The sequence below is a fragment of the Aspergillus aculeatus genome (assembly GCF_001890905.1).
Source record: "Aspergillus aculeatus ATCC 16872 unplaced genomic scaffold ASPACscaffold_20, whole genome shotgun sequence".
In the NCBI taxonomy this organism is placed as follows: Eukaryota; Fungi; Ascomycota; class Eurotiomycetes; order Eurotiales; family Aspergillaceae; genus Aspergillus; species Aspergillus aculeatus.
Genome location: NW_017962995.1, coordinates 170828 through 194751, shown reverse-complemented (window position 1 = coordinate 194751; position 23924 = coordinate 170828). Strand labels below are relative to the sequence as shown.

Sequence of the window (23924 nt, the reverse complement as noted above, 5' to 3'; positions counted from 1 at the left end):
ACTGCTCTTATACCTGCCGCGGGCGCTCTGAGAAAAGTGGTGCAGTAGGGGTCTGCATTGTGCAAGCATTTCCCGTGGTCAATTGCCCTGCAGACCACCACGTGGGTAATCCCTGTACTGTCCAGGTCTCGACCTCTTGGCAGGCACCATTGCTGGTAGGATCCGCTTCCAAGGTCAGAAAGGGGAAATATCAGGTAACAGTATCCGTCGTATCGCGAGGGAATCAGGGCTGGTTATGACGTTGGAATCGGCTTGCTCGGATATCCCGAGCTCAGGGAACCTGAAGAACCGGGTCGGGTTAAGCTTCTTTGAGACTAGCTTCAGGTTTGGTTCAGGGACAAAAACCCTTGGGTCTGGGAATTGGGATTGCTGATCTCTGCTGGATTGGAGGCTCTCGAACCTACATGAATGTGTATCTGGTATAATTTCACCTTCAAAATTGCACATCTTTCTGTTCAAGATCAGTATCCTGTAGGGTTATCCGACCATGCTGCCAGCAAAAGTAAGTGCAAAAGTCTAAGCACACCCTGAACAGTCAGTCAGAGTTCAATTGACATTTATCGTCGATCGGTTTGCCGACAGCTTTAGTCTAGGGCTCGGGCTAAAAGTGCCTATTGAACGAGCGGGGCGCCCACCCACCGCGTGTCGTTGGCTGAACCGAAATAAGCCTGGCCCGGTTCCTTGGACCATCTCAGACAACAAGGGACTAGAAAATTCCTCGTGAGTCCGTGACACCGTTATGGTTGTTGTCGACGAAAGGGACTATTTGAACGAGCAGGACGCCATTGGCCGTTCACTCGACTCTAGTTACACTCATTCTAAACTACTGCTCTTAGGGCCTACTCTTCGGAAGTCCCGGATACAGTCTGCAGCAGCCAGCCCTCTCCAGGCACATCACACCGTATCCCATACCCACTTATCAGCGCGAGGCACTTCTCCAAAAATGAATCGACAAATCTTGTAATTCAAACCGATGATCACAGCGAATGGACAATACTTAGACTAATTACTGAGTAATATGACAAGCAATTGGTTCGCCACACTAACCCCCTGCAATGCATCTCCACAACAGTGCCACCTAGTCAGTAGTTAGGCGAGGAGCACGAGATCCCTGATTAGCTTCAGCTTTGCATCGCTCGCGAACCACGATCGGGTGGATATCTTTCAATCGTACAATGCCTCGTTCTCTCGCGTGCGGCAATCACGCGATTTCCATCTCGGAATTCTGAAGCGAAGAGATCCGATGAATTGTTCGTATTGCTGTTGCGGCCTTTTCGGCAAGCCCGCGTCTATCTCTGTAGTACTAGTACGAGTTCCCGTGGGGTTTGAGTTCTTTTCTTAGGTTGATATACAGCTCCAATCGCTGTTCAGGTGTTGTTTCCCCCCCTTTTTCTTTATCCCACTAAATGTGGTGGACCAGAGAAAGAGAAGGAGCTGAGGGCCGACTTCTTGGGGAGGGGGTGGCAATCCGGACATCTCATGAATGGTCTATGTACAGTAGAGTATTCACGAATGAGCTTATGGATGTAGTACGCATTCGAAATTGGGGAGAATCTCTTTCCAACACGGCTGCCTCATGCAGGAGGTGGGAAGTTTGCTGTGGGTTGGGTCGAAACTTCAGTCATATTAAATTGCTCTTGATCCTTATAGCCTCGATTGCTTTCTGCGTTGAGCTAAGCTATGGACTAATATCTTGGGTACAGGGTGTAGAAACCGATTGGAGTCAAATGGGCTGGTATTAATATCAGTGGACTTATGGCAGGTAACAAAGGCCTAACCGGCGGGTGACTCGCTCCCACAAAAGCGCCCTTGGTGGACCTGGACTTCCAACTCGAATCATCAAGCAAGCACCTTGAGTAAAGATTTCCTGATATCTCTCTGAGCAACCTCGGAATAACGCAGCGAGACCTCTCCAAGCACCTCTCCAAGCACCTTACGAAGCAAGCACCTTTATCATATGTACACTCTTAGCCACCTGTTTTCACGTCATTCTCATACAAACATCTACCTACCCCCTGCCGCCATCTGGCTAAGCGCAACCTTGTGAAGGTGGAAGGACAATTAGGTAGACATACCAAAATGGCGAATAGAGATTCAACCCAAAGCCTCGAGGGGGCTCTTTAGCGAGATTAACAGGCTCATACCAGTGATCAAGTCTCTTTCTTCAAGAGAGAAGTTATTGGGTTAGGGTATAAAGTTTCTGCTTCTAGAACCAGTTCGCAACCGCTCCGACGGAGTCCTCACATTGCAGGGCACAAGTGGTAGGTTACAATGATAGTGATTTTGGCGGTCAAGACATGCCTGGTATTGACGATGTCCCTAGAAACACATGTAAGGGTGGTATGATCTACACCTTGGGCATGCAGCTCACTGCAGCCCGGCGCTTCGGAGCGGGTTACAAACGAGGGTGCCTTATCACCACTCATTAACTACTTACAGTACACCCGCACGAGCCCGTCAATATAGATTCGGAATCTCTCAGTCGCTCTTTTCGGGTGCGAGGACTGTAGCCTCAGAATATGCCAATCGCGTTCGGTGGGGACGACACTCCACCGGGCATATTCAGAGGCACAGATTTGACGAAGAACGTCGATAGTAGCCTCCACCCCTGCGTGTTGGGGCTTCGGATTCTCGGAGTATCGCTGCTTCTGAGTGTGTGCCATGACGGTATCCCATTCCTTGGTGGCTCCTATGCGGATGAAGAGAATGTCACCTTTCGGGAATGCGATGTTGGATTCTTTTGCAACCTGTAGGATAACGGAAAGTCTGATCTGATGGGTCGAGAACGTGCTATATCGTATACCACGCTTCTCGGCCCACGTCGCGTAGTCGATGAGTACCCCACGATTTGTCAGGGGAGACTCAATACATCCGGAGCGAATCAAGTTATATGTTAGGTTGACTCATGGCCGCGATACCTACCAGCTAAACCCTCCCGTGCCCAGTGCTGTATACCGATTCGATTATTCGTCCGATCATTGATCTCTTCCACTGTTGCCCCGCCATAAAGACGCGCTCGGGTTGACCTGGGACTGGCTGCGAAAAGTGTCGCAACCCATCCCATTGACTGCTTTGTTCTGCGAAATATCGACATCATGGAAGAGAAAGGGGTTTTCATTTTGGTCTCACGCGGGTTCATCGTATAGACATCATCAAAAGCCACGCCACCCAGCAACGGAACAATTCCGATGATGACATGGTTGACGGTTTACATTGGGGTAACCCAGCTTGGTCAATTCCCATGCAATGGTCACCCGCCGCCCTGTCTCGGTCTCGGTTGCTGCCGCCTTGGCCACTACTTCCGGTGTCAGAATGGAAAGCTTCCCCAGACCTTCTTCTTTGCTGTCCGGTTGCCCCACCCAGACCTGCTTTGGATTCGAAAGCAGACCAAATGGTGTATTGAAAACCGATTATCTGTCCGTCATGGCTACAGAGACACCCTGCGTGGAGCCTGTTGCTCGTATGGAAGATAGCATAAAGATCGCAAGTCCCTGTTTGTACTTTCCGAAATTCGAAACGACAGGATGTGCACGGGATTGACTTGTAAAGTCGCAGTGCGAGAAATGTTCATGAGTGGTTCGTATGGTATGTAGGGTCATTATAGTGCGACCTTGCAATGTCAGGTTTCCTTCAATGTCACCATAGTGTTGCAGCACGTACTTGAACTGATGTTCTGATCTCGTTCAAAAATGCCAGTCAGAAGCGCGCCTTGCTGGAGTTGTATGGAGGGGACAAACATGCAACAAACACAAACTTGAGATCGGGGAGTAAAAATGCGGGGGATCAGCACGAGGCAACAGCTATTCTTCCGTCACTGTCAACTCTCTTTCCTTCCTGTCATTCACCTTTGGAAAAGAACCGAATTAGCCGGGAAATAGCTTTTCGAGCAAGGGCACAAACAAGACACAGTGAGCTGTCATTATTGCCTGAACTGAGACATGCATTAAGCAAGGAGTAGTATACTGCTCGTTACATCAAGCGAAGATAGCAAATGTGCCCTTTCAGCCAATGGGTGGATGTCCATGTGCGATCCTTAGCTGTCGTGCGGAGCGGATTGCATAATTCATTCCAAGCATTCCTCGGTCGCACACTTTCTTGAAGCACTGTGTTGAAGCACTGTGGCTGACATGAGCCGAGTTACCAGACTCGTCGCCAGACTCTGGTTCTTGTTTCATGGCAAACGCTCTCGCGTTGAGTCCTAGACCGATCCATCAGCATGGGCACTTTCGGATCGCAGACGAGTACCTACAACGGGCTGGTCACGGCCTTCGTTGCTGTAGGGTCAATGGTAAGACGTCGACTTCTACCCTGCTTTCACTCAAATATACGCTAGTTTCACTCAATTCTTCAAGAACTACGGTTATTGCTCCTCGATCATTTCGAGTACCATCGGCCAGCCAGGGTGGTATACCTATTTCAGCCTTCCTCAAGAGGGACAGCTGGGGAACACGTCGACACGACACCAGCTATATTGACTGCCAACGGTGGATACAGCGCTGGGGGTGCGGCTGAATGCCTCTTCATTATGTGGTCATGCGACTTCTTTGATTGTAAGCGCAACATCCAGCTGGGCGCTTTCCTGGCCATGTTTGGCGGTGCGCTCCAAGGCGCTGCCAGCTCTTTAAGGTGCGTGCTGGAGTGTTCCAAACATTCTTGAAATCAAGGAGCTGATGTGTTTCCAGCATGTTCCAGGCAGGGCGTTTTATCTGCGGCCTGGGAATCGGAATCCTGGTGACTGTCTGTCCCATTTATCTGTCCGAAATATCGGGCGCTTTTCGCCGGGGCTGGCTTGTTGGTCACCTTGCTATATTTCTAGTCTTGGGGTACATGCTTGCTGGATGAGTTGGCTATGCGTGCTACTTTGCGCAAGGTCAAACGGATACGTTCAGTTGGAGCTTTCCGCTTTGCCTTCAATGCCTCCCACCTCTGATCCTGCTTCTTGGGTCGCCGTGGGTTTCGCGCCTCTCCTCGCTGGATGATCAGCAAGGGTAAACAAAGCGAGGCTCAATCAGTCTTGGAGCGGCTGCGCAATTCCCCTGATGATCCCGACAATCTCGTTGCTAAGGAAGAATACTACCAAACCACTCAACAGATTCATCTGGAGAAAGAGCGATTGCCTGCCTACCGTAATGTATGGCAAGTAGTCCTCAAGAAAAGGTCATATAACGTATAATTATTGGTTTCCTGACACATTGGGGAGCAGAGTTTGGTGAGTCTTTGTTCATAGTAAGTCGCTGGTACACGAATACTGTTTGACCAGCCGCTCATTTTAATGACAGAACAACTACGCCGTCATCCTATACACTAACTTGGGGATGACAGGCAGCATGCCCTTGCTTCTTAGTGCAGTATGGCTTACCACGGCTGGTAAGAAAGTCTACTCATGATCCAGCTGGCGCTGACATCCGACGTCTAGGGATATTATATAACATGTTAGGAGCTTGGCTTCATGACAGAGTAAATTCAAGGCGGAAAATGTATACTGTTGGCTTTATCGGGATTATTATCACTATATCATGCCTAGCTGCCATGACAGCACAGTATGCAGGGATCAAGAATCAGGTTGGAAACGGCTTTGGCATTTTCTTCATCTATCTCTATTTAGCCTTTCAGGGGTAAGCAGACCTTCGGCCAGCCCACGATGGGACCTGACTTTGCAACAGAACTTTCTGCGATACCACGATGTACCTCTATGTGTCTGAAATACTCCCCACCGAGATTCGGCCGATTGGCATGGGCTTTTCATTGTTTGGACAATCTGCTGGTAAGTAGAAACTCTACGGCGGTTCTTCGCAACGCGGCTAATTCAGGTACGTAGTACTGAGCTTCCAAGATTGGGAACTGGCCTACTGCACCGTTACTAACAGAATCTCGAGTCATGTATTTCATTATCCCCGAGACAGCCCGTCTGACCATCGAGGAAATCGCGAAGAATTTTGGTGAAGAGGTTGCCGTCCTCCTCACGGATGCCACGGACGAGGGGAAGGCAAAACTCAAACGGAAGCTCGCAGCTGGATCTCACGCCTATCAATCAGCCAGAACAAAGACAGCAAGTCGAACTGTTGACAATTCTGTCCTTCATGTAGTCTACTCAGCCTGATGCCAGTTGAGTATTTTGACCATTGATGGAGGGCCTGGTTTTACAACCGGACGGCTAATGGCTGTGTGGGTGTTGTTCGATGATGTTTGCAATGAGCTCGATCCCTGTATGTTTGATAATCATTCAGAATCTTGGGTCAGTGTCTATCCGCTTGAAACGAGGTCTTGTGGACGAAATGGGTCAGACTGCCGGATCCATATCTTTTAGGCTTGGTTGGCAAACTATCGGTCTTAAGGAGGCAGCTGTGGAGACATTAGTAGATCTAAAAAGGTCTGGGCCAATGAGGGAAGGGAAAGCGTGACGACGAATTGGTCGAGCGTCGGGTGGATTAGTGAGTTCAAGCGCACTGGTCAGTGGGACGAACATATGGTTCTGGTTAGGTGGCTTCAGTAAGAGCCTAGAGTTGGCAGGAGCTTCATTGTATCTTTAGATGTGGGGGGGGTGCAATATGAAGAGATGGGTCCCAGATGACACAGTTGACATTAGTTGACATTTGACATACTGAAAAGGTTCAAGTTGAAAGCATCAGACAAAGGAACGCGGGTGATTGACGGGTGGGATTCATTAAGACCAAACAATTGTTGTCCTCAGGAATCCTTAGAGACCTTAAGTGACCTTCGAAATCCTCAGGCACCAGACCCCGGTTGGGTGCTGGCTCCAATCAGGTGCCCCAGGCCCGCAACTGCCAAACAATGGCCACAATGCTAGGCCCAGATAGGACAAGTGTGGCGGTCAAGCGAACCAGTCAGCAAGGCAGACTGGACCAGGGCGGCGAAGTGGGCGTCTCAGCCCAGCGTCTGGAAGCTGGAATTGGAGAATGGCAGCTTTCACTTCCTCTCGCTCCTCTCTCATTGACACTCTCCTTCCCTTACTCCCTCCGTCCCTCACTCACTCACTCACCCCATCTCCTCCCACCCCCCCCCGCTGGTTCCCCTTCCCTTCTCTATCTATTATTACTTAGTGCTCTCCTCATTCATTTATTCATTCCTCTAATTCTCCCTTCTTCCTCACCCTCTCTCTACCTACCTCTCTCTCTCTCTTTCTCTACTTCTACTCTATCTTTTGCTTTCTCTCCCTCCCCCTCTACCTCTACATCTTTCGTTCTCCCTTCTCTTCCTCTCTCTTACTCGCGTACCTTCCGTCACTTCAAGCCTCCTTCGCCCCCCCCTCAGCCTTGTCACTTTACTTCAACCAGATCCCTTTTCAACCTTGGCCTCTTTTCCAAAGGCCTAATTTCCGCCTATCTCTTATATCTCACCCAATTTCTTTTCTCCATCTGCTAGACTTTTAATTTGCGTGTATTGTTCTGCCTCACCTTGCTTTGTGTTCGCCTTCCATCCGACTTGAGCGGGAGAGGTACCTCGCACCGTCTGTCTGCCTGAGGCACCAGAACCACTTTGCTTCCCGATTAGGCGCGCCAGGAAAGCCACGGAAAACGAAACAGAAAAAAAAAGCAAAAAAACAAGGCGGCCAAAACACGCGCCGAGAGCCGAAGAAACGAATCAATCACACCCGGCGTTGAGACTCGTTTCCTCACTTCATCCTCTCACTTTTCCTTCTCTCTTTCCACCGTCCCAAGTGCGCGGATTCCTTATCAACCCCAGAAAACACAAAAAAGAAAAAAGTGTCAGTGAGAGAAGGGATTAAAAGAAAAGGTTAAAGATAAATTTGGAGAAACTGAGAAGAAGCTCGCCCTTAATCATTCATCTATCGATCTCCCCTTGACAAGAACCCAAAAAGTCTTTGCTTGCATCCCTTACTTCCCATCTCGTCACCATCGCATCGCCGTGTTTGTGTTGCGAAGGATCCGGACGGACAGTTCAGGCTTGATTTTTCTCTTCATTACATCGTCGTGTCGAGCTTTATTTTTTCACGCCTACTAGGGAGTTGCAGAGCATCTCCCGTCTGTTCACCATCATCGGTCTTTTAATCGCAGACATATCCTTCACCACCACCGTTGCTTGAGCCGACTACTCTTCTGCTCCGGTCGCGTCTACCTTCGCCTCTCTCTTGGTCATCCTATTAAGCCACCAGCATTGATCATTCGACGCTGACGCCTGGTTCTTATCTTCTTGTACACCTGATTCCTAATCGCTCTTTGCCGTCTGGTGCCATTCCACTAAGGCGCGTCGACTTGCATACTTTCCTGTATCTTGCAGGTAAGCTGGCGTTGAGGCGGTCGCTCACAGCATCCGGCTGACTGTTACGAAAGCTCGCATCGGTCTTTGATCCTGAAACTGTGGAGTATTATTACCATTCGTTGCCCTTCGATCATCCAGTCTCGGTTCATCTGTGCGTCTCGTCATTGCCGAAGCCTCTTAATCCTTTAATACGCTAAGGCTACTCTGCGTTGCTGATTCACCAGCACACCCTTTTCTTCGTCTTTTGCACATATATTATTGTACACTTCACCATCAACAATCACGAGTATGGACGCTGGCGGTCTTGCTCAAATGAGCTACAACTCTTCTTTCAATAATGGCGGTTCCCTCGGGGCTCCTGGGGCCAGCTTCGGCTCTCGGCGGAAGGGTTCCCATATCAAGCGACTGAGCGTTCCCCCGCCGCACATCGCGACTATTGACGAATCTCAGCCTTCTGCACCCGTCCCCACGCCACGCACTAGCCGTTCTCATCTTTTGGCGGGGCTGAGGACCGCACCGAAGTCCGCGACCGTGCCGTCTGCAGTCCAACGCCAGCAGCATCTGGGTTACGAAGGCGATCGGTATGGCAATCCTTCGAATCGCGCTACGAAGCGTGTCCCTCAAACCGCTATGGGAACCGGTTTCCCACGCCACTCACTAGCCACAAACCAGAATGTGGACATGAACACGGGTCGTCCTATGTATACTTTGCCGGAGCAGGTGCTCGCACCTCCGGCTATAGACATCGCTGGCGATATGCCAATGGACGATAACCTGTACGCGGAGTTGATGTCGACCAACCTTTTTCTTGCGGCCCAGCAACAGCGCCTGCAGCAGCAATTGATTAGTGTGACTGCAGCAGCCCAGCAGTTCCAGGGCATGACCTTGGGTGGACCCATGGCTCAGCAGCAACAGGAATACCCTGCGCTTCCGGTCCCCAGCATGGGCTTCTACCAGCAACAGCTTCAGCAGGGTGTGCAGCCGATCGTGCAGCCGGTGCCAGGTCAGCCCGGTCTCTTCTCGGTCTACAATCCTCTTACCGGCCAGCAAAACTTCATCTATGACAACACTTTCCAGCAGGAAAGCTCCACTACTCCCTACCACGAGGAGGAGCCTTCGTTCCCATCCGTGCAAGTGCCCACTTTCAGAGCAGAGGTTTCTCCTCCCGAGTCTCACCAGTCCCCTGTCAGCATCGGTGAGCCCGTGTCTCCTCCGCGGTCGAGCCCGTCGCCGCCTCTGGATGTTGCTCCTCTGCCCCCGCCTTCAATCAACGCTTTCCGTCGGGGACACAAGAAGAGCTCTTCTTTCAGCCCTGCCCTGAAGCTGCCCATTGACACCATCAAGGCCAACAGCCAGATGGTGGCGCCTGGTCCTAAGACTGCTGCCTTGCCTCAGACTCCTGCGACGGGAACTTTTGGCCCTGGTCAAGCTCGTGCAGGCGAACATCCCACTCGTCAACCTCGCGGCCCTCCTTCTCTGGAAGAGCTGGTTGCGAAGCCCACCTCTAAGTTCGAAGGCAGCAAGAACTTTGCCACGCGTCAGCGACGTCGGGCCGTCCACAACTTGGTGCGCGCCGGCATCGAGCGCCGCGGTGACACCCGGAGCTTCGGCTGCCATAGCAGTGGTGGTACGAACACTCCCGCCAGTGAGAAGGAGTTCACGTTCTCCGATGGAGATGATGCCACTGTGCGTAGTGGTAGTCTTTCCAGCAAGCCCAGCTTGGGTAGCCTCCGCGCAGCTGCCAACGGTGCAATTGGTTCCGAGAGGAAGGAAAGGTCTTCTCGGGAGCGCAGATCGCAGGATAGCCCCTACAACACGACCCCCATCAGTGAGGATGGCGGGTTCTTTGGAGGAAAGTTCGCCGACGTTCGAGCGGATCAGGGCTCTCGAACGGGCTCCCCATCGGTTGCTGCTGTCGTCGCTGGCCAGAAGACGGTAGCTCAGGGTCAGGAACGGCGCAAGACCCCTATGCTTGTGCTGTCCAGCGCTGAGAAGCGTAAGACCCCCACCATCATATAATGTGAACGCCGTACATAATGTGACTTGAAACGCGCTACGGGATGTGCCAAGCTTGGATGATTTCTTTATTTCTTACTTCTGGGGTGTTTTTGAAGCATGTTGATTCTCTTATTTCCTGGTTCCGAAGACAAGATGCCTAATTTTGTGATGTCAATGCATGGCAGACTTGGTCCTGAGCGATCTTCTGTCTATGTTCCTTTCTCTCTGTGCTTGGACACACGATCGGGCTCTGCGAGATGGTTGGTTAGTCGGTTTGGCTGGCTCAACACCTCACCTCGCAACCCCACATATGAAAATGTGACTTATGTTATCCTTTTTTTTCTCTATCATTCCTTTTCTCCACTTTCTACAACCTGAACAAATTGATGAAGCTCCTCAAGCGGGCTGATTGACACATTAGCAATGCGTTGCCTTTCTATCACGTCTTTTTCCTTGAGCGTGGAAGTTCCCAAACCCCGGTCTAGACCCCAGGTTCTCTTCTGGGAACTGAACCTGGGGGAGTCGAAGCCCGACTACATCTGGTTATGTAGCCTTTCTGGCCTAGGAAGTCAGATAGTAGAGTGAGTTACAATAGGACGAGAAGCAGTCACATCCTCAAGCGCGTATGCATCTTCTACACTTTCAAGTCGTATGCTACTGGCTTGAATTACGGATATCGCCTTGGTATGGATGCTGAAACTATGTCCCATACCAATCACTACCTAATCAACCCTGTTACGAACTAGAATCAACACCAGTCTAGGCAACTTAACACGGAGGGTTCCAAATATCAACTTATACTCTTACCTTACCCCAGCCAAACCCCTTTGATATAGATATAGCAGACAATGCAAACTCAATTCCGAGCTAGAGACCACTTAACTTAATGAAAACCATAAGCGAAACACAGAACCTGATCTAAAACGAGAATCCATGTACACCATACCCTACTAATTCCTGGTCCTGCTGGAGGTGTCATGAGTACGAAGACCGGCCGCCCGGTCCCAGGTTTTTGTTCCACTTGATCTTTCTTGCCTATCTATCGCCTAGCCTATAGTCGAGCCAGCCAGCCAGCTTACTCGGGTGTTTCAGAAGAACTTCGCACGAATGACAGTGTGAAATCATACTTGGTGTACTTAAAGCTGTGACTGGTACAATATACCTTCTCCTTGGGCCCTATTCCTTTCTCTCTTTTGCTTGAAATGTGGGGGGGGGAGGGGGCATTGATCGGGTCAGTGATACTTGCTTGCTACGTGGGCTTGGATGAAATAACCGGGGGCAAATGGTAGGTACAGTGCCTAGGCTAGAGGTGTATGTGGTTGCTGGATGCAGGGCTATATGTTGCAGCAACGGCTTGCTTATCTACTGGGTTGGTTCATACCGCATATCCCTGCTTTGCGTTGCGTGGGTTGGGGGGAATATGGAAAGACACCAGGGTGGCGTGAGGTTCGATGTTCATGGGCACTATCTCTGTGCTGTACTGTATACGATGAGGTGTGGTTTGGTTGTTGATGAATGACTCTAGGTTGGTCTCATCGAGTAACTACGACTAGCTCCCTTCATTATTTGGGTGGTTAGTCCACGGGAGGCAGGGAGGGAGAGGTGAAGGAAGGAACGTTGCGCCACCCCCTCCCTCCATGGCAGGAGTGATCTTCTCCCGCTGGACGCAGGGATACTTGTATGTTATGTCGATGGGATGATAAGCCGCTGGTCTACTTCTGGAGAATCAGAAGAGGACATCCCAACAGTATTATGTTGTATGCAGCTCGTGGCTTAAGTGTCTCGACAGTGGGGAAGATCTTACAGACTATAATCAAACTTGGCACGGGTACTGATAAGATCTAGGCCGGTTTGACGATCGAGGTAAATGTCAAGCGCGGCCGGCTTAGACGAGGTATTACCCCAGTAAGGACCAAGACTAGAGACTACCGCTCATATATAATCTCATTATTGCTAAGTACTACCCAGAGTGGATCACAGACACAGACTGTAACAAGAAAAGAAAATAAAACCAAAGAGTGAGTTTATCGACATATGCAAGAATCTCAGAAACAGCAGGATAGGACATCACAGGGCATGGAGAAAAGAGAGGGTGGTCGGAGCCAACACTATATAGATAGGATCAAGCAAGATATCACTCCAAACAGTTCACGCTGAAACAACTCGACAGACTCGCTTCGTGACGGCAATGCTAGACAGGAACACAGAAGAAAAACAAACGTACGCTTCACGTATATAGGTGCGAAAGAAACGCGGTATAATAGGATGGATGTCACGAACTTCGCAAGCTCTTTAGAAACTGAAGAGTCCGCTTCGCTTCTTACCCAATGGGTAAACGACCAAAGCAGCCAAAAATAGACCGACGGTGAAGCCTACTGCCACCTGGATCATGCCATACCCGATGTCCAGAACGATTCCGTGGGACTGGGTGTCATACTCGGGCTTGGTCATGTTCTGGGCCGCATCAACGAAGCCCTGTGTTCCGTTGGACACTGGGGAGTACGGAGACGGCACCGTCGTGATCTGTTCCGCTGCGGCAATACCAGAGATCAGAGAACCGCTGGCTGCGAGGCCCGACGGTACCAACACAAAAATCGCAGGCAGCATCGCGGCTGCTGCAAAGCCATGTCGCAGTCGACTGTAAAGATTCCCCATCACACCGACCACAAACGCTCCCAGAGCATTAGACACTTGGGTGCTTGTGGAGAATCGCTTGGCGCCGAAGTAGGTGGTCACGAACCCCGTAAATGCAATGGCCAGCATCATCGGCATCTGTCGCCACTTCGCTTGGTTGATTACAGCGAGACAGAATGTGAAAAGGATAACGAAGGGGAAGCGTCCCACGTACTCGTTGGTAATGGGACTCGGGGGGCAGGTGTATTCGGAGGAGGCATCGGCGTCGAGAAGACCGTACACCGCAGTGCCGATTGTGATACCGAATCCAAGAAATAAAGAGTATATAATGGCATACACCATCCGGACGGAGCCGGCCACAATGCTGCGGGACTGTAGTTCCAAACTGGCACACAGTACCATATAACCTGGTAAAATCAACGCAATTGATGACTGGGCCAGAGCCGAGAAACAGAACAGTCGCCCATCTCCATGGCGAATGCTGCCAAAAGCCCGTGCCAGAAAGGATGTCAGAACAGCCGCTGATATCTCGAAGACGTTTTGATAGAGGTTTGATCGTGGAGATAGCACAAGTTGCAGGGTCCCCAAGAGGCATCCAAGCAGAAACGCGATCGGCATATCGATGGGTCGGGCACTGAATGCAAAGGGGCCAACGCAGGCGCTAGCACAGCCATGCAGCAGAATCAGAAGCCAGACAGGGTATTTGTTCCTCATTTTCATAATTTCGTCCAGCCGTTGAATAGCCTCCTCCACCCCGATCACGTCGTGTATCACCTCCTTGTAAATAAGGTGTACATCGGACAACTTACCCAGGTCAACACCTTGAGGCGCCCGCACCACTTTCACCTCCGTCGTATGGGTGGCAGCGTCGTCAAAGGAGATGATCATGCATCCCGGGAAATAGAGAAACTGGCCGTCGATTTCCAACACCCGTGCCGTCATCCTCATATACTCCTCTAACCTATGCGTTGGTGCCCCATACTTCATCAAAGCCCGACAGAGGCGAATGCAATACCGTTGCCGCGAGAGAAGTTCGGCGATATGCACTGTAATCCGGATCTCATCCTCAAGCTGTGGCTTGCCCATTCGCTTAGGTGCACCTGGTATCGCACCACTGCTCCGTGAGCGCTTGAGCATCGCGACAGGGGAGCTAGATGAGTTCTTGGCGGTGGAACCAGCTAGAGACAGACTAGACTGGCTCGGCGATTTTTCGTACCATTTCCTCGGGCGTTGGGACTTCCAACTTGGATCAGGAGACAGCCCTCTACCACTGATTTCCCCGGCACTACTTCGGCGAGAACGTCCATGACGTCCGATAGAATAGTGACCATCCGAATGCTCGTGAAGCTTCAGCAGAGATGAGAGAATCCCACTCCGATACTGAGAAGGACGTTCGACATAGTTTTCGGAATCCCTGTCTTCGAGGGGAGTAACCTGTCCAGAGCGAAACCCTGGAGACGGGGCTTGAAGCCGGGTCAGAAAGTTGAAATCCTTTAGAGTCATTTGTTGCACTAGTTTGTGAGCTTCGGAAGAACGCGTGGAGTGTCGACCGTTTAGGGGGCCAACTTCATCGTCGTCTGAATAGTCGTCGGAATTTTTCTCGGTCAGGCTGATCATGGGAATTTCATCTCCAAGCTCAGCGGGCAGCACCACCTCGGAGGGAGTCGAGTCTATGGATGACGGCAGACTGCTCCGACGGCTTGGCCTATGAGAACTAGGAGAACGACTGAGTAAGGTGGCCAATCGCTGGGCCCTCTCTTGCGCAGAGTGGATAGCTCTCCCCTTCTCATTTCTGACTTCATCATCACCATAAATCTCCGGCGAGCTAGCCCTTGACTGGACAGTTAGGCCCGTGACACCGACTGGTGAGCCAGGACTGATATCGATCAAGGGCACTGATTGGGGGTTGGCCGTGACCTTGTCGGCGACTGGAATGCGAGCTGTGGGTAACGGTCTTTGGGGCAATGATGAACCCCTTCCCTCAAGCCGGGTCTCTGACGTCGATCCGAAAGAACTGTCGCCAAGACCAGCTTCGCTGACAGTAAATTTGACGCGATTCGCGTTTTTGGGGTTTCTAGCATTCCGGAATCTACCCTGGGCGCCGCTAGGGTCCGCTGCACTCTCTTGAAGCCTCTCATTGGGGATCGAGAGAGAGGATATACGCGGCCCTTGAGAGGATCTGCCTGTCCTTCCGGACAGATCGGTAAGGCTTCGGGGCCTTGAAGAGGAAATAGGTAGGTCAAAGTAGCCACCAGCCATTCCCGTGTGCTTTACGTGACTGGACGCAGTGCCTTTCAACAAGCGGAATTTCCGGTACTTTTCTGTGTTACCCTGCTGGGTTTTTTTAGTACTTCCGAAATATTCCACTTGTTGGTTTCTGTGCCCAGTACTCTGCACACAGACCTTTTTTTGAGAGATGCACTATTTCTAGTTCTGAAGGCGATATCTGATCTCGTAGCCGCTCGAAGACACAGCCCCGTGGCTAGCAAGCTGTAGCTATATTCAGTAGCCTAGCAACCATGTCAGATCTGCGCGTTACATCACCAATTGGGTTTAACTACGAGCTGAAACTCACCTCGCAGAATTATGCCAAGGTGAAGGAATGAGGCGGGCATAGACAGGACGATATGGTGGTTGCAAGGCTTCGCGATCCAAGCCACCTCAAAAAGCAGATAGCGGTCGCGACGGTAGGGTGTTTGAAAGGGATGAAGGGCCCGCCGTAAGGAATGAAGGCACGTCACGGACGCATATCCCGATTCGTTTTGCTGGCCTGAAGGACTCCTCCAGAGAAAATCCGAACCTGCTGCAGGGTGAAAGAGAGGCAGGCGAAGGAAAAAAGGGGGAGGGGTGAAGAGATAGATAAGAGCTTGCACTGTACTAGCCGTGGCTACGATGAAGCTCGAGGGAATATAATCAAGGTGGTGGGGAAGGCAAGTGCCAGAGGCGTCCGATCTTCTGATGGACGAAAGCAGCCGAATCTTGGAATATGTGAGCTCCGGATAAAGGAAGGGAGGACCAATCACGGAACTCAAACCACACTGAGTATCATATGAAGAAATGGATGTGCGCGATCTGTCCTTGGCCCTGTGTAGCAGGATTTAAGGACTTTAAGGCCGTGGGAAGTAGAATGACTCAGGATACTCTCTCGCAATCTGAGGGTTTGATGTCTGGACAGAAGATGTCAGAGAAAGGGGAAGGAAAAGTTTTGTATCAACAGTAGCTTCAGCTGCGGAGCATCATCGCCACGCTGATGAATCATTGCATCGATTATCGCTGCAGGTCATGACAGTCCCGGACCAATGGATCAGCGACTTCCGGGCCAGGCAAAAATGATTCAAAATAAGTTGAGCAAAAACAGGAGACAGATTCATAGAAAGTCTCTTGAGCTGCGCTAGGGAGAGTCCCAGCTCCAGGCCAGGTGCAGCCCCATAACCCTAAAGTCCGATAGCATGGAACCAACCGGATCGAAGAAGCGACGGGCATGTCAAGAGGTATAGACGATCACAGGGGGTGACACCCAACCCCGATGGACTACAGCTGCGCTCAGGCATCTATCAGCAGGGCCGCGCCGTCTTGCTACTATCTGGGACGCGACCACATTCATTGACGGAACTGGTTCCACGGGCTCCACGATACGGTACCACTGTGGCTCATAAAGGAGTCACATTGGCTAGGACAGCTTCAGATGTACGGCGTCGAGGGGAATTGACTGCAAGAGTCCAAGACAGCTCATTGAATGGGCTATTGTCTCACAAGTCAGGGAGACTCCTGTTCTAACGATGACGACAGTGTATTTCTCGGCCTGCGTTGAATTTCGGCTGCTTTCAAAGATAGTCGTGCAGTCGAGAATCTGCATCGGTATTTGGCTTCTACTGTTTCATCTGAGTCGCGTAGAGACTAGGCAGACTGTCCACTAGTTTGTGGTCGATTCTCTGGGCCCCCACCGACAGAAGCGCCTGGATCCACGGTGCAGCCTTCTGGAACCTCCTGAGGAAAGTATAGAAGTTGATTGACGGGGCTGAGCCGATCGAGAGGTATGTTGATGGATGCGCGCGGTGGGTTCTGCTTTCACATCTATTTGTGTTATCTGCCACTCCTGAACAGGTCGAGAGGCAAAACTGGAAACTCCCGGGGATGTGGGCCCGTTGCTGGGTCCGGAAAGAGGATCCCCCCATCCGCAACTAAAGATCAACGTCGTTCGTCTACTTCTTCTAGTGCCTGAACCGGACCGTCAACAAGTCATCCAGGGACATCATCGGACCCATGGTCGGTTTGGACAAGTAGCCCGTGGTTCTTGATGCGGGAGGAGTGCATTGAGCCATTCCCGACCATCCGCCACGTCAGCCGGACGAATTTTTAATCGTTGACAGATGATGGATGGATGAATGAGCTTGCATTGAGGGCCGCATTCGACCATCTCAGTCGAGTATCACATCACATCGTAGTGCAGGATCTCGGCAGCGGCTCTAGTAAGGAGAGGGGGGAGAGAGGATCCATGGCAGATGACGAAGCCTCTGCAGACCTCTTTCGAATTTATCACATGGCGAGACTCGATGCGGCGACCGAGTTGGACAGAGAGAACAGGGGATAATTGATGTTGGGACTGATGCAGTGATGTTTGGAGAGGAGGAATGCTGAAGTGAAGTCGTTAAGTTGAAGTTTGAAGTTGAGGTCGAGGTTGAGGTTGGAGGAAATGGAGGAAAGTTTGAAGGATCGGAACGGTGGGCGGCTTCCTGAACGGGACTGGGAAGTCCCTGTAGACTTCAATCTCAATCCATCTCAATCTCAATCTCAGTCACTTCATTTTCTCTCTCCTCCATGCAATTTTTCTCTTTCCAATTGTCATCTTCCAGGAATTGTTCTCAAGCATTATCACGGACCTGGACTCTCCACTAAAATCTACTAGAACTACCCACATAGTATACACATACTGTTTGTGGTTAGATTCCAAGGGTAAGCTTTCTTTGAGCTCATTGTATCGCAGAATTAAGTGGTATAGGGGAATTGGCATGCACCTACAACTATTGAAAGAAGGAGTGTGGGGTAAAACGCGCGTTCAAGCAGTCGACGATCCGCAAGATATTCGACATGCAGCCAGCTACCTAGCTACCTGGCTCCGAAAATGCCTTGGATGGTTGGATCTCCCTTGCTGTCATGGAGTATCCTTGCCCCCGCCCCCTCCCCTCTCCCCCCTGATCATCAATGAGAATGGGTCCTGAATTCTGGGGCAAATCACATCTCTGTATTGGTTTTTGCAATCCATAAGTGCCAATGCACGGTGCACTCAGGGGATCTACAATACCTACTTTTAGCGGCTCACCGAATTCGGTCATACTGCATCACTGCCCGATGTTCGAGTACCTCTGGTGGTTTTGCTTCAAGTTGAGGACAAAAGTTCCCGATACAGATGTCACAGGAATCTTCATGTCTGTTTCCATCCTTCTGTTCTTCACATCACTTGCATCCAGGGACATTCATACTTGCCTACGTACATCGATCCGCCGGCTGCAGACAAGCTTCGACGTTGGAGCTAAAAAGACGCCTCTGGCTCGACTCCTTGCTTGAGGCTTGCTTACCGGTCGGCGTGGCGATAATTCCGCCGATCCCCGGTCGGAACCCGATTGAGACAACTGGAATGGCACTTGAGGATTGACTGATGGCTTGTCGGGATGCGCAGAGCTAGACTGGATGATTGAACATTGCCCCACTCCAAGCTGCAGTGTGGACTTGACATTCCATTCGTACTGCGAAATTAAATATAGAACACTCCCAACGATGTCGACACACAATTCCTTGCCCCATCTTCGTTGTTTAGTACTCCGCACTATCGGGAGAATTGGCAGAGCACGCTCCATCTCAAGAACCAGCTCGATCGCTTCCACCATTCTTTGCTGTCCTGTACCTGCGTCGAGCTGCTTCCGAGCACCCTGGGCTTGTATGACACCCCTATTCATGATGTCAGTGGGTATTCGCATCTGGTAGATTGCGTGGCGCCAGGTCACACCGCGCACAGCCGAACCTGGTCTCATCTCCTCTGTGCTCGGACGGTGGCTGGTAAGTCCGCCGCGTGCCTATCTAAAGCTACACTGACAGATCGACTCCAGGAGCTTACTTACATCCATGATGCAGCCATCGCCTATCTATTTCGACATGCCCGACAGAGTCCCAATCTTCATGCGACCGGGCTTGTTCAACCCAGAGCGGGTTCGACTTCCCTCCCGTCCGACGCTGCGCAGTGCTGCCGAGGATGGCGGTGTCACCTGCATGAGCGCAAGGACCAATCTTTAATTCTGCAAACCGGAATGAGAGCGACAGGCGTCACACCGGGGAGGCAATGCAGCCGTGCCGGCGGATGTAAGTTTCTTGTCATGAAGGTCTGCGCGCAGGCTGCTGCCACTGTGGGGAAGGCAGGGAGGTAGCTTGTGTCTGATTGTCAGTGCGAGGGATAGTGGCGTAATCCGCACCATTGCGTCGTCAGGGTAATTTGGGTGACGTTGGCCATCTTTTCGAGGTGCTCTGAGACACGGCAAGTTTGCCGTTGGAGAGAGTATAATTCATCATGATTGCGCCTGGGACAGGGATATGTGCATTCTGCGCGCAGGGATTAGCTTTCAGCCTGTGGGTCGATATAGAGCCCAGAATAGGTTCTAGGTGAGTCTTTATACTGAGACAGAGACCACCTAGCTCGGTGTGACAAGACATTCACCAAGCAGAGGCCAGCCAAACCCCTGTACAATCACAGTATGATAAGGGAGGTAAGTTTATCATCTATGGCAGCGAGTCAATTGACTCCTCCACCACTCCCCACTCGCATGACATTCAGTCTAGTCAATTCTCGTGAGTCAAGAGCATGTTGATTGTCTTGAACCCTCTTTCCAGATATTCCAGCCCCCAGAGTCGGCCCCTCGAGAGCTTCGTAGCTATCAGCTAATTTGATCATCTGAACAGGTCGCAAACCTTCTCTGCTTATGTCTTAGAACCGCCTCACTAGAAGTGCTCCAGACCAGCCCGTTCACCTCTGCAACGCAAGACATTATCCAAACCTCCCCAATCTCATCTCATAGATAGCTCCCCTTGATCACAACAGACATCACATGAAACCTTCAATCCCAACCATTTTTGCCTCGAAGTCAATAGAACATTATCGATTCCCCTCTCTCTTCCCTCCAATACACCCCGATCAAATCTCATGCGATAGGGTGCCAACAACAACAATCACAACAACAATCACAACAACAATCACAACAACAATAACAACAGCAGCAGCAGCAGCAATTACTGTAAGTAACAACAAGAATAATAACCAATACGACCACTAATACCATCACCCACACCCCCAGTCCAAATAACAACCTGAATACCCACCGTGTCCCCCTAAGGTATCCAAGCACAGTAGAACGAAACTAAGCGTAACACCCGTCCCCGTCCGTCCCCATCACGTTCCGGAAATCGCGTACTGTCCAGTACATGTACCTCCTCTCCGTACTGTGCCTTGCAGGAGAAGCGAGCAGAAACAACCCAACCCAACCGCGGGATTTCTGGCGTGGCGTAGCGTGGCGTAGCTTATGCATGATGACACATTTACTTAAGGCTACTACAGTGTAAGGGATAGCTTGCTACTGTAAGGATAGCTACTGCATCGTAAGGTACAGGATTTGACACTACTTGCTGCAGTGACCGGCGCTGTGGATCGCAGCGTCAGTGAGTTGTTTGCTGAGTTCGATTCAATTTGGGGGGGAGGGGGGAGGGGGAGGTCAACACCTGCTGAGGGATGAATTCGCTTCTTAGTTTCGGGGAAACCGTGAAGGAAGGCTGTTCGTAGGTAGTTCGTTAGTCCAGTGTCGAAGAGAGGGGAGATTCCTGCAAGAAACTGCAGTACTTGCTACTGGTGGCCGAGGTTTGCGTGGTGGGCATATATATATCCATCTTCCAGCGGGAAGGACACCTTCAGCACCAGCGAATTCCTCTTACATGGTTACGCAGGATATGGTTGTGTTAGCTCTTGCTTGATCATGTTTGCTGACATCTGTGGATTCTACCACTGCATTGATTGTACTAGAATAGTAATCCGAGGAAAATAGAGCTGAATACCTAGGTATAGCTCATTCGAATTGATCTACTACCCACCCATTACGTGCGTATTAAACAAATCTCTGAATCAACCACTTCACTCCCCAAACTCCATTGCTAGTGCTAGTGCTAGTGCCTCAAATCGAATCAACCCAGCTCAACCCATTCCATCCCATCCCATTCCATTCCATCATGACACCCACGAAAACAAAACCAAACCCGCCAAACGAACCCGAGAAATCAAAGACAAACAACAAGGGAAAAAAGGGCCTATACCGGGTCCAGCCCATAAAAGCAGCAGCAGCAGCAACAGCAGTAGCAAGTAAAGGTATTGGTATTGAAGTTCAGATTTACCAGAAGCGAGAAAGGAAAGAACCGGGCGAGAAAATGAAACCCCTCTAAGAAATGCTGGCAGAATAGTTGCAATCCATTCGCTCGTAACGTACGCAAACCATACATATCACGCTCGTCGTTCTACCCGACTCAATGCCCCCAGTATCACACCTAGGTCTTCCTTTGGCCGGGGCCGGAGACTGAGGTCCTTGTGGTCGGTCGCCGAGTCGGTGCTGGCCAGGCGGCGGATGCTGTTGCGGGCGTCGCGGGCTTCGAGGCGCTCGGCGCAGATGCGCAGGACCTGCGAGGAGACGGCGTCCGAGGTCGAGCGATACAGTTCGAGGTTGTGGATACCGGCGGCGAGGGAGTCCAGCGTCGGGGCGAGGGTGCTGGTTACGCGGGAGAGGCGGGTGGAAATGGTGGTTGGGGACATTGGAGGGAGGAAGGTATCTGTTGCGGAGGTTGTTGATCTTGCTGCTGCTGCTGCTGCTGATGGCGGGTCGGTGTCCATGGGCTCGCCGTCTGTCGGCTGTGGTGGTTGTGGTTGAGGTGGTTGTTCTTGTTGCTTGACCGTCTCCGGGTCGATCTGGGCATATATTCTCCGCTGAGACGGGTCTAGTACCGATAAATCGATTGGCTCGTCAGGCCTGGATAATGATGGTTGTGAAGGTTGGCTGGGATCTGTCTCGAGCGGGTGGTTTTTGATACGGGGAATATCCGGCGGCCGTAACAGAGCATTGAGAGCATGCCGCTCTTTTTGTAGCCTATTGTCAGACGTAAGCAGTCTGGCCAACACAGAGCCCCTAAAGCGAGACGTACTTCTGTATTAACTCCTCCAATTCCTTGATCTTGTCCGCATTCTGGATGTTCTTCGGGTTCTCCTTCTTGACCACCACCGCGGGAGGATCCAGCTCTTCCCGTTCGAACCAATTAGAGAGTGTGGAGTTCGACTCAAAGTCTTTGAGGAGCTCCTCCTGTATAACACGTGCTGGGTTGTCTTAGCATGTGCATCGCAATCCCAGGAAAGGTGCACTTACCCGCTAGCCGAGCGCTCTCATCCTCTGAGCGCGACCCAGAAGGCTTGTCGCCTATGGCTCGCGTACCACACCAGATCAAAAGCTGCCGCATTCGACGCGGCTCCGTTAAGTCTGCGGCAATATGCTTATAGAAATCCGCCGTGTTGACCTTCTTATGTGGTAACGCTGAATTATCCCCGTCAGCCACTCGTGCCATGGAATCACCTGCGAATCGATAAAACCCACCGTTGGACGCCCCAGAGTCGATCAGCGAGCTCGCTCGCCGACCTCGCATCCCCAGACTACTCCGACGATTGTTCCCCTTCACGGACTTCTTCCCTCGCATCTCCCGATTTCTTTGTATGACCGGCGTGTCGGCCAACGGCAATGAAATCGTGGCCGTGCCAGCCTGCGGCGGCCCTGGAGACACGTATCCATTGCGAAGCGACGCTCGTCGTGGTGGTTGTTGTCGTTGTTGTTGAGGCTCTAATTCCGGCTGCGGCGTCGGCTGCTGCTGTTGTTGCTGTTTCTGCTGTTCCTCCTTCCTAGAATTACTAGGTCGGCCTTTCCTCCGCTTCTTCTCCAAGGGAACCGTTTCCCCCTGATCTCGTTTTCGCGTCGAGCGTTTCGCACGTTCTGGCTGTGGCTCAGGCTGTGCCTGGGCTGGAGGTTGCGACTCCGGTTCTTGCTCCGGTTCCGGTTCAGGCTCGGGTTCAGGCTCAGGCTGGCTCTCCTTCGCCTTTGCGGCTCCCCGGGTTGTCCTCTTGCTCGTTCCCTCGCTCGGCTTCGTTTTTCGTCTCGTTTTCGTGGTATCCGTAGTAGTCTCTGTCACAACCGCAGCAGGCTCCTCCGCCTTCTCCTCCACCACCTTCTTCTTCGGTGGTCGACCCCTTCTCGGAGATGGCTGCGGCGCTGTATTCAGATGCGAACTTGCCGGCAGAATCGCGGGTTGAATCTTTTCCGTCGACGGTCTGGGCTTCTTTGTCGCGATGCGCGTAAATTGGAAACCATCGTCTTCTTCCTCATCAACAGGCACTACGCACGGAGAAAATGAAAATTAGCACGCTCCGACCATACCATCCAGAAAACCCGACCAAAATCGCTGTCCTGCAAAGCCACCCACATCATCAAACCGAAAAAAATCTCAATCCATCCATCCTAACAAAGCGACTCACCTAACTTCCTCTTCTTCTCCCCAGCACCTGTACCATTCGCAGTCGCACTCGCATTCTCCTCACCTTTATCCTGTTTACTCAGCCGCCGACTCGATCGTCTGCCCCCGCCTCTTCCAGGCGCGGCAGGACGCGCCTGCGCCTGGGACGTAGCCATATCGATAGCCAGTAACGGTCCACGACGCTTCGTCTTAGCTGTAGTGGTGGTGGTGGTGGTGGGCGTCGCCAGAACAGTGACGGTCATGTCAGGGACCGACAAAAGGGGGTGAGGATGTTTGATGTCGAGTCAATTGGCCTCCGTTCCTGGTTGGAGTTTTCGCACGTCCGGTCGCTCAATCGGATCTTTTCACATCTAAGATAACGCAACCTCGTCGGAAAATGTAGCGCATCCGGTGGGAGCGCAGGCCACGTCCAAGTCGGAAAATTTTTCGCGTACGTTAAATGTCGAATGAAAAAGAGG

The 23924-nt window shown here is 51.4% G+C and overlaps 4 protein-coding genes across 4 annotated transcripts; 2 read left to right on the top strand and 2 right to left on the bottom strand.

The window, feature by feature from the left end:
• Positions 1 to 4216: 4216 nt before the first annotated feature.
• Positions 4217 to 6100, top strand: ASPACDRAFT_55109 (putative MFS sugar transporter; the record flags this gene model as incomplete). The annotated part of the gene is made up of 11 exons (XM_020202962.1): positions 4217 to 4288; positions 4353 to 4450; positions 4495 to 4626; positions 4683 to 4795; positions 4844 to 4949; positions 4984 to 5167; positions 5206 to 5226; positions 5280 to 5367; positions 5417 to 5615; positions 5664 to 5764; positions 5826 to 6100. 11 exons carry the CDS (start codon positions 4217 to 4219, stop codon positions 6098 to 6100), a joined length of 1389 nt encoding a protein of 462 aa, XP_020051753.1.
• Positions 6101 to 8529: 2429 nt separating this feature from the next.
• Positions 8530 to 10260, top strand: ASPACDRAFT_64328 (uncharacterized protein; the record flags this gene model as incomplete). The annotated part of the gene is made up of 1 exon (XM_020203993.1): positions 8530 to 10260. One exon carries the CDS (start codon positions 8530 to 8532, stop codon positions 10258 to 10260), a length of 1731 nt encoding a protein of 576 aa, XP_020051752.1.
• Positions 10261 to 12531: 2271 nt separating this feature from the next.
• Positions 12532 to 15132, bottom strand: ASPACDRAFT_36397 (threonine/serine exporter family protein; the record flags this gene model as incomplete). The annotated part of the gene is made up of 1 exon (XM_020200203.1): positions 12532 to 15132. One exon carries the CDS (start codon positions 15130 to 15132, stop codon positions 12532 to 12534), a length of 2601 nt encoding a protein of 866 aa, XP_020051751.1.
• A 6271-nt stretch (positions 15133 to 21403) lies between these two features.
• Positions 21404 to 23708, bottom strand: ASPACDRAFT_55106 (Mis12-Mtw1 family protein; the record flags this gene model as incomplete). The annotated part of the gene is made up of 4 exons (XM_020202961.1): positions 21404 to 22040; positions 22096 to 22264; positions 22314 to 23327; positions 23468 to 23708. The coding sequence occupies 4 exons, from the start codon at positions 23706 to 23708 to the stop codon at positions 21404 to 21406; spliced, it is 2061 nt and encodes a 686-aa protein (XP_020051750.1).
• Positions 23709 to 23924: the final 216 nt, after the last annotated feature.